This window comes from Carassius carassius, chromosome 12 (genome assembly GCF_963082965.1).
Source record: "Carassius carassius chromosome 12, fCarCar2.1, whole genome shotgun sequence".
NCBI lineage: Eukaryota > Metazoa > Chordata > Actinopteri > Cypriniformes > Cyprinidae > Carassius > Carassius carassius.
In genome coordinates, this window is record NC_081766.1 from 13,317,012 (window position 1) to 13,327,774 (window position 10,763).

Sequence of the window (10,763 nt, forward strand, 5' to 3'; positions counted from 1 at the left end):
CAGTTTAATTTTATTGTAATATACAAAGTTAATTATTGCTTTGCAAATTATCAACTAAATAAAAAAACATTACAAACCTCCCATTCTATGTCTCAGAATTTATTAATAAATGTATAGTTTTTTCCTTATTTAAAATGACATACCGGTAGGCAGAAAAGTAAAGATAAAGTGAAGTGACATTCAGCCAAGTATGGTGACCCATACTCAGAATTTGTGCTCTGCGTTTAACCCATCCGAAATGCACACACACAGAGCAGTGAACACACACACACACACACACTGTGAGCACACACCCGGAGCAGTGGGCAGCCATTTATGCTGCGGCGCCCGGGGAGCAGTTGGGGGTTCAATGCCTTGCTCAAGGGCACCTAAGTCGTGGTATTGATGGTGGAGAGAGAACTGTACATGCACTTCCCCCACCCACAATTCCTGCCGGCCCGAGACTCGAACTCACAACCTTTCGATTGGGAGTCCGACTCTCTAACCAGTAGGCCACGACTTCCCTAAAAAGTTTGCGGTAAATACGATTTTTTTAATTATTATTATTAATACCTTTATTCATCGAGGATGCATTAAATTGTTAAAAAGTGACAGTAAAGACATTTATACTGTTAGAAAAGATTTCTATTTCAAATAAATGATTTTTTGAACTTTTTATTCATCAAAGAATTTTGAAACAATGTAGCACAGTATCCACAAATATATTAAGTAGAACAACGCTGATTGTTTAAAAAAAATAAAGTAATTGATTAATTATTTTTTCCTGATCACCAAATCAGCATAATGACTGATTTCTGAAGGATCATTTGACACTGAAGATTGGAATAATTTTGCTAAATTTCAGATAAGCAAATATTTAAGTTTATAAGAATTAAAACATGATAGAAAAAATATCCCAAAACTTAAACTCAAGAACAGCCATGTGGAAAACATGAAGGATTGTATCTCCTGAGTTCAGCAGATTGTGTGTGATTGCCATTTACGCTTTAAAGACAGGTCGTTATGCTTGGTTGTCCATCTGAAGATGGATTCCACTTTGGTCTACCATATGCATCAAATTTGGAGGACTTTTTGGGGACGAGTACATTATAGTGTCCGACATCTTCTGTAAGCAAGCATAGAGGACTGGCATTCTTGTGGTCGTTTGGGTAGTATGTAATAAACTCTTCAGTGTCACACTTGTACAGCCGAACAACCCGGATCGTCTCTTGAAGGGAATTACTCAGGAGGCACATCTCCACCTAAACAACATTACATCAGTAGAGGTTCCTTTATGAAATACGATCACTTCAACCACTGAAACAATGCAATTAACAAATTAACAGTAGATATAATAATCTGGTAGTTATTAGTTATACATGACTGGTCCATAATAAGGCTAAAGATTTTTTGTAATCATTCATATAAACCGCACTAACCTGTTCCAGCCCACCACTAAAGCCTACATGTCTGAGGTGGTTGGTGAAGAATGTCTTGGGGCATTTAGACAAGTCACGAGCAAAGAGGAGCCAGCAGAACTGTGGTACATCAGAGCCCTTCTCCATATCTGAGTGCAACTGAATGGCAGTCCTCAGCATCAAGAACTTCAGCACTTCAAGAAGCTCATACTCTTCATCATGACCTCTGAACACATGCTGGCACATGTGCTCCCTCTCATCAAGACTTTTACACTGGACAGCCTCTTGCCACTGAAGATAAAACAATAAAATATTTCCAAGTGGGTACAGTTAAGTTTGCGGTAAATACGATTTTTTTTATTATTATTATTAATACCTTTATTCATCGAGGATGCATTAAATTGTTAAAAAGTGACAGTAAAGACATTTATACTGTTAGAAAAGATTTCTATTTCAAATAAATGATTTTTTGAACTTTTTATTCATCAAAGAATTTTGAAACAATGTAGCACAGTATCCACAAATATATTAAGTAGAACAACGCTGATTGTTTAAAAAAAATAAAGTAATTGATTAATTATTTTTTCCTGATCACCAAATCAGCATAATGACTGATTTCTGAAGGATCATTTGACACTGAAGATTGGAATAATTTTGCTAAATTTCAGCTTTGCCATCACAGGAATAAATTCTATTTTTCAATATATTTTAAATTGTAATAAAAATTCACAATATTACTCTTTTTACTGTATATTTGATCAAAATATGCAGTATTGGTGAGCAATAGAGACAGCTTTCAATAACATTTAAAAAATCTTCCCCCTAAACATTTGAACGGTAGTGTATATAAATATGCATAAGCAATTAAAAAAAAAAAAGTTACCGTATTCTTTGCTCATGTTAGTTTCAAATGGAAACTGCCACTCCGTAATGAAATCATGATCTGAGTGCATTTCTTTTGCCCACTACAATGGGAAACCTATAATGCATCAAAATCGACTTAACACATAATAACATTCTTTATTAATATGCAAAAATAATGACAGGGCTCGACAATAAGAACTGCCTGATTTCAGTAAATTATGATAATTAAAAAGCATGTCTAAATAACTGAATTCATAAAACCTACAGTCATGGCCAAAAGTTTTGAGAATTACATAAATATTAGTTTTCAAAAAGTTTGCTGCTAAACTGCTTTTAGATCTTTGTTTCAGTTGTTTCTGTGATGTACTGAAATATAATTACAAGCACTTCATACGTTTCAAAGGCTTTTATCGACAATTACATGACATTTATGCAAAGAGTCAATATTTGCAGTGTTGGCCCTTCTTTTTCAGGACCTCTGCAATTCGACTGGGCATGCTCTCAATCAACTTCTGGGCCAAATCCTGACTGATAGCAACCCATTCTTTCATAATCACTTCTTGGAGTTTGTCAGAATTAGTGGGTTTTTGTTTGTCCACCCGCCTCTTGAGGATTGACCACAAGTTCTCAATGGGATTAAAATCTGGGGAGTTTCCAGGCCATGGACCCAAAATTTCAACATTCTGGTCCCCGAGCCACTTAGTTATCACTTTTGCTCCATCGTGCTGGAAAATGCATTGTTCTTCACCAAACTGTTGTTGGATTGTTGGAAGAAGTTGCTGTTGGAGGGTGTTTTGGTACCATTCTTTATTCATGGCTGTGTTTTTGGGCAGAATTGTGAGTGAGCCCACTCCCTTGGATGAGAAGCAACCCCACACACACATGAATGGTGTCAGGATGCTTTACTGTTGGCAAGACACAGGACTGATGGTAGCGCTCACCTTTTCTTCTCTGGACAAGCCTTTTTCCAGATGCCCCAAACAATCGGAAAGGGGCTTCATCGGAGAATATGTCTTTGCCCCAGTCCTCAGCAGTCCATTCACTATACTTTCTGTAGAAGATCAATCTGTCCCTGATGTTTTTTTGGAGAGAAGTTGCTTCTTTGCTGCCCTTCTTGACACCAGGCCATCTTCCAAAAGTCTTGTCCTCACTGTGCGTGCAGATGCGCTCACACCTGCCTGCTGCCATTCCTGAGCAAGCTCTGCACTGGTGGCACTCCGATCCCGCAGCTGAATACTCTTTAGGAGACGATCCTGGCGCTTGCTGGACTTTCTTGGACGCCCTGAAGCCTTCTTTACAAGAATTGAACCTCTTTCCTTGAAGTTCTTGATGATCCTATGAATTGTTGATTTAGGTGCAATCTTAGTAGCCACAATATCCTTGCCTGTGAAGCTATTTTTATGCAACGCAATGATGGCTGCACGCGTTTCTTTGCAGGTCACCATGGTTAACAATGGAAGAACAATGATTTCAAGCATCACCCTCCTTTTAACATGTCAAGTCTGCCATTCTAACCCAATCAGCCTGACATAATGATCTCCAGCCTTGTGCTCGTCAACATTCTCACCCGAGTTAACAAGACGACTACTGAAATGATCTCAGCAGGTCCTTTAATGACAGCAATGAAATGCAGTGGAAAGGTTTTTTTGGGATTCAGTTAATTTTCATGGCAAAGAAGGACTATGCAATTCATCTGATCACTCTTCATAACATTCTGAAGTATATGCAAATTGCTATTATAAAAACTTAAGCAGCAACTTTTCCAATTTCCAATATTTATGTAGTTCTCAAAACTTTTGGCCACGACTGTATATATATATATAGGTTTTATGAATTCAGTAATTAAGACATGCTTTTTAATTATTATAATTTACTAAAAATATTAAAATGGTGTCCAGTAATTTTAAAACAGAAATCAAATAATTTTATTTAGTCTATAAATGAATAGACTAAACATACGCAATTAATTATTCATATAAGCAATTGCTCAAAATGGTTGGTGTGGAGTAAAGCGTGTCACTAAAAGTGAAAGTGAGCTCTATCTTGTAATCCATAAGGAAAATGTGAAATGTAAATGAAATGTAAATGTATTCCAAAATCACTTGTATTAACCCTTGATATGACGAACCGAGTTTGATCTCAATTACACATAATAGCAGATACCTAGAATTATAATTAGAAGTATTAAGTTTATCTACTGTTATTTCTCTTTGCATCGAATAACACTTAAGTAAAAAGTGGCATAATCTACACTATGCTCTTCATAAGCACCTATTGTATGGTAAGCTTCAGCCATACTGCATGCACTGAAAGAGCTGAATTGACAGGCAGAATACCTCTTTTCATCTTCAGCAGACAACATCTTCATCAGATTCTGCGGGAATGATTGACTGTCACTAGAAGTAGATCTAGCCTCCTTCTGAGCACGTTTTTGCATAGTGTGGGAAGACTCAGAGCTTCTCTCAGGTCCAGGAGAACAAGCATCTTTTTCATCTGCCTGGCCCTTCACATCTGCTTTCTGACCTTGAGGGCCCTGTGTCGATCTAAAGAGGAGGATCAGTTATGTTCAACATGAAATAACAAATGCTTAGACATAAGCTTTTAAAATTGACTAAATGTATAATAACTTATCGGCTTATAATTGCATTAAGGAAATCAGTGCTATGGCATACCCATTACTCGTTTTGACTTTTTTTGTCTTACTCTTTCGGTCAGAATCACAAGTAGATTTTGCGGTTTTATTCATGGACTTGGTGATCTACAGAGACGTCCAACTTGGATCTCTGCATAGGGGGCTATAACAAATACAAATTAAATAAGTTATGCGCCTAGCAAACACACACTCTAAAAAAAAAACCCTTCCGCGTTCTGACAACTCCACAATCTCACATCAGGAACGAAAAGAATAGTAAAAAAATAAATGATTTTTCTTAACTTATCAGTTTATAATTGCATTAAAGAAATCAGTGCTATGGCATTCCCATGACTCGTTTTGACCGTTTTTTTTTCTTACTCGGTCAGAATCACAATCACACTTTGCGGTTTTATTCATGGTTATTCATGGACTTGGTGACTTTGGAGATTTTGCACATCTTTCGTACCTACACCATAACGACAAATCCACAGAGACATCCAACTTGGATCTCTGCATGGGGGGCTAATACAAATACAAATAAAAGAAGTTATGCGACTAGCACGCGCGCACACACACACACACACACACTAAAAAATAAATAAAAAATAAAAAAATAAACAAAATCACTTCCGTATTCTGACAAACTCCACAATCTCACATCAGTAACGAAACGAATAGTAACAAAGTAATGATTTACTAACCATTTTCAGACAAGACAGAAAAAACAGCCGACGATTATATATAACATCTCGGTTACGTATGTAACCTTTGTTCCCTTTCATAGGTCACTTCGATGCTGCGGTGACGTCACCACGTATGGGAACGCTATACCATAACGCCTGACGTACCTGATAGCTTGGATCCAAGGAAGCATCTGCTCAAGCGGAGAGAACCCGGGAGCCAGGAGCCATCCTCACATCCAGACTGTAAGTCTTGATAAAAGTGCTCGGTGAGGACCAGCCTGCCGCAGCACAGATATCATCCATAGAAGATCCACTGAGAAAGGCTTGAGAAGAAGCCACTGCTCTCGTGGAATGACCTTTTACTCCTAAGGGCGAAGCGAGCCCGCGCACCTCATAGGCCAAGGAAATAGCCTCCACCAGCCAATGGAACATGCGCTGTTTCGTAACTGCATGGCCTTATTCTTATGTCCAAAACAGACAAACAGCTGGTCAGACTCACGCCATGGGGCAGTACGATCCACATAAGTCTTTAACGCTCTCACAGGGCAGAGACTTAGATCCCCAGACTCCGTCGCAGCAGGAGAAAAAGCCTCCAGGACCACCTGCTGAAAGCGAAAGGGATAGATGCGACCTAGGGACATAATTAGGCCTTGGTCGCAACAACACTTCCACAGAGTCTGTGCTATAAAAGTCAGGATTTATCCGGAACAAATTCCAAGGGCTCAAACAGATGCCCTGATAAACCATTCGGTTGACATACATAGTTTTAGCGACATCACACATCGCCGTGTCACCGGAATCGTCCGAAGCGGAGACAACGGGGTGAAACATTCCATGCGTAAGCCCATGCTGTTAAATGATTCAGCACAAGATCCCCATGAGATTGTGCTTGAGTCTGCGATTGCGCTAAACACCAGCCAATCGCCTAAAATAGTTCAAACACGAACGCCCTGGGGCCGCAACGGGGCCAGAGATCCATCCATGCACTTTGAGAAGTACTGATATGCTTTGCTCTCTAAAGCGAATCTGAGGAACTTCCTGAGTCTCCTGATGATCATTAAAATCTTGAATTTCCTCAGCCTGAGTGCAAGATTCAGATGGTGTAAATCCAGAATGGGTCGTAATCCGCCGTGTTTTTTTTTGTTTTTTTTACCACAAAATGACGGCTTTAAAAAACCCCGCCTCCATCTGAGAGGGGTGTACTTCCTCTATAGCCCCTTTGCTCAGCAGAGTTGACATCTCCTGTCGCAGCACCGCTATTTCCATCGGCTTCGCCACCGTGGAAAGAATTCTGCGGAAAGGAGGCGGGCCTTATTGAAACTGAATGGTGTATCCGTGACAAATCGTGCGTAACACCCATAGAGAAATGTCGGGCAAGCGTTCACACACGGCCCGAGACCATACTAGCGGTCTCAAAATTTCCGCTTCCTGCAACGCTGTCATACATGTAAAAATGTCCAGGCACGAAAAGCTCGTGGCGTTCGTGCACAGGGGAAGTGTATGTATAAGAGCCGTTGCGTCTCGTTGTGTATAATCCTGAAACGTGTCCACGGCAGGAGTTAGGTCAACAGATTGAACATCGGGCTTTGCTGCTAGCTAAAAAAGGCGGCTGTGCGAGCCGTCATAAATGGGTCGTCTGTGCAGGACCGTTGAATCGCCCCTCGAATTCTGAAAGCTGGATTGCGCAGAGTGTCTGAGGGAACGTTTGGCATTACAGCTCAATCCAATGCTGCTCGAAGCACTGTTTGCTGCGAGGCAGACAATGTAGAGTGTGGGGACTGCAGTGAGACGGTTAGATGTGCATAGCAATCCAACAGCACTCTCTGGTGGAGGGCACAGTCCCTGGCAAACATTAAGGAAAACGCATGCGTCAAACTCACTGCGTTTCGTTGTGTATAATCCTGAAGAGTATCCACGGCAGGATTTAATCCAACAAGATAAACATCGGGCCACGCTGCTAGCGAGAACGCGGCAGCTGTGTGAGCCGTCATACACTGGCCATCTTTGCCAGCCTCCGTGCCGTCCCTCAAACTCTGAAGGCTGAATTGTGCAGAGTGTCTGAGGGGGCGCGCGAATGAGAGCTCAGTTCAATGACGCTCGAGGTGCCTTTGCTGCGAGACCGTCAATGTTAGAGAACATGAAGGAAAACGCATGCATCAAACTCGCTGTGTTTCGTTGTGTATAATCCTGAAGCGTATCCACGGCAGGATTTAATCCAACAAGATAAACATCGGGCCACGCCGCTAGCGAGAACGCAGCAGCTGTGTGAGCCGTCATACACTGGCCATCTTTGCCAGCCTCCGCGCCGTCCCTCAAACTCTGAAGGCTGGATTATGCAGAGTGTCTGAGGGGGCGCGCGAATGAGAGCTTAGTTCAATGACGCTCGAGGTGCCTTTGCTGCGAGACAGTCAATGTTAGAGAACATGAAGGAAACGCATGCATCAAACTTGCTGCGTTTCGATGTGTATAATCCTGAAGCGTATCCACGGCAGGATTTAATCCAACAAGATAAACATCGGGCCACGCCGTTAGCGAGAACGCGGCGGCCGTGTGAACCGTCATACGCTGGCCATCTTTGCCAGCCTCCGCGCCGTCCCTCAAACTCTGAAGGCTGGATTGTGCAGAGTGTCTGAGGGGGCGCTCAAATGATAGCTCAGTTAAATGACGCTCGAGGTGCCCTTGCTGCGAGACAGTCAAATGTTAGAGTGTTGAAACTGCAGTGAGAGGCTTAGATGTGCATTAGCAGTCCAACAGCGCTCTCTGGAGGCGGGCACAGTCCTTGGCAAACATGAAGGAAAAACGCATGCGTCACATTCGTTGCATTTCATTGTGTATAATCCTGAAGCGTATCCACGGCAGGATTTAATCCAACAAGATAAACATCGGGCCACGCCGCTAGCGAGAACGCGGCGTCTGTGTGAACCGTCATACGCTGGCCATATTTGCCAGCCTCCGCGCCGTCCCTCAAACTCTGAAGGCTGGATTGTGCAGAGTGTCTGAGGGGGCGCGCGAATGATAGCTCCGTTCAATGACGCTCGAGGTGCCTTTGCTGCGAGACAGTCAAAGTTAGAGTATGGGGACTGCAGTGAGAGGGTAGATGTGCATTAGCAGTCTAACAGCACTCTCAGTGAAGGGCATAGTCCCTGGCATATTAACATGAAGAAAAGCGTGTGCGTCAAACTCGCTGCGTTTCGTTGTATATAATCCTGAAGCGTATCCACGGCAGGATTTAATCCAACAAGATAACATCGGGCCAAGCCGCTAGCGAAAACGCGGCGGCTGTGTGAGCCGTAATCCACCATTTGAAGAGCAAAACTGTTGATTAACGTGCTCAAGTGGGGGAGAGCGAGCACATGGAACTCCAGTGCATCACTGTATTCATAGTCAAGCCGCACATATCGCCCCTAACCAACACCTCGTGCGGGGCCTCGGCGACCGCAGAAGCGAATGGTGGGGGTTAGACGCGAGGCGACTTAAGAAATACACTCCAGAGCGCAGATACTTCCTATTGGCGTTAGTGCACAGGGGAAGTGTATGCATATTTTACTGTAGCCATAGGCTATCAAGGAGAGAACCTGTAGAGAGGCTGCAACGAACCTCTCATAAGTGCCTCCTCGTGATAACCCATCATACGGCTCCTACCTTTCGTTGACTCATCACGTCCGTGGAGAGGAGTATACTGCTCGTAGATGATCGCTGAGAACGCGAGATAATAGGGCACAGAAGATTCGCTTAGTACTGAAGGAATGAAATCTGAGGTAAATGGCGCGCGGCACCAGGTATATATATGCTTACGCATGCTGGGCGGTGCCACGCGCTATTTGGCCAATAAGATTGGCGGGATGGTATAGGGCTTCAGACATTCGTCACACCGAAGGTGTTCCCATACGTGGTGACGTCACCGCAGCATCGAAGTGACCTATGAAAGGGAACTCACCTGCTTTTACTGTCCTGCCGAACAGGGACTACAAAAGATGATAATTACAATGCGAAAAGCCTACGTCTATTTCCTGTGAATAAGGGGATTGTGGGATTTGTAGTTTCCCGGCGCGCTGCTGCTTGCTGTTGGCAGGTCCTCTTATTTTAATCGACGATAAACTTATTTGTTCAAGCAAACGTTTCTAAGATTTAACAGTTTTTGTGCCTTTCTGTGCTACAATGTCACCTGTTTGGGCTTGTTTGCATAATAATAGAGTAACCATTTTATCTGCATTAGTGGCAAATAACTCAGGATAGCGTTTCTCTTGTGGTGAATGATTTTTGATCTAGTTGTCATGCACAAACCATTTTGCTTTTCAGGATTTCTGCTGGAAAATAGTTCCTATGTCACACAACTATTTGCGAATACATTTATTTTCTTCACTTGAAAGCTCATGATTTTTGATAAGTTTTCATGATGATTGGTAAATATTTATATTTACTTAGGCTATTATAGGACTACTTATTAATCATATAAATTTGTATATAAATAAATAATAATAATAATAATAATAATAATAATAATAATAATAATAATAAACATTTGTGGCTTCGGCCTAGCCATCTGCCATATTTCTGTATTGTCTGCCTTCAGGATATGACTTTATATGATTTTAAACTTAAAACAGTCCGACCCTAGTAATCTACTACTGCCCAGGCCAAGGCTGTGTAGGATATTTTTTCATCCACTAGATGACAGCACTAGTTTGTTTCAGAATTGTTGAGACTTTTATCTTTGATAGGCCAGTAATAATAGGAGATCATTTTGAAAGTGAAATTGTTAATAAATTAATAAATGAATGAATAAATAAAAGTTTGCATGTACACATTTCGAAGTATGTAGGCTGTTGGTATAATATTAAACTAAAAATGAAATAAAAAGGTGGGAAACTTTTATATTTAATATTTATTAATAATTGCTTAATTTAAAAAAGAGGATGACCAGGGCTAGGGGCAGTATGGGTGACCGTGACCACACAGCGCCTGCTTTGCCTTTGCCAATGAGGGGGCATCAAAAGTGGGCAAAAGGGAGGGATTGGAGCGTAAAACGTGAGAGTGTAAGAATACATGCAACCACAAGAGATGCAGTAGTAGAGCATATTCACTTGCGAAGCTCTACCAGTCTCTCTAGGTATTCACATAGCCTTGCACATGCTTATACGTATTAAAATGTTGTCCGACAAATTGTCGATTATTTTTTCAAAA

The 10,763-nt window shown here is 41.6% G+C and overlaps 1 protein-coding gene across 1 annotated transcript; it reads right to left on the minus strand.

Moving 5' to 3' along the window:
• Positions 1-841: 841 nt before the first annotated feature.
• On the minus strand, positions 842-4,745 carry LOC132155406 (ubiquitin thioesterase otulin-like). Its single transcript, XM_059564261.1, has 5 exons — positions 4,653-4,745; positions 2,296-2,362; positions 2,010-2,056; positions 1,419-1,688; positions 842-1,241 (listed from the first exon to the last, which is right to left on the minus strand). The coding sequence occupies exons 1-5, from the start codon at positions 4,743-4,745 to the stop codon at positions 987-989; spliced, it is 732 nt and encodes a 243-aa protein (XP_059420244.1). The 3' UTR covers positions 842-986.
• Positions 4,746-10,763: the final 6,018 nt, after the last annotated feature.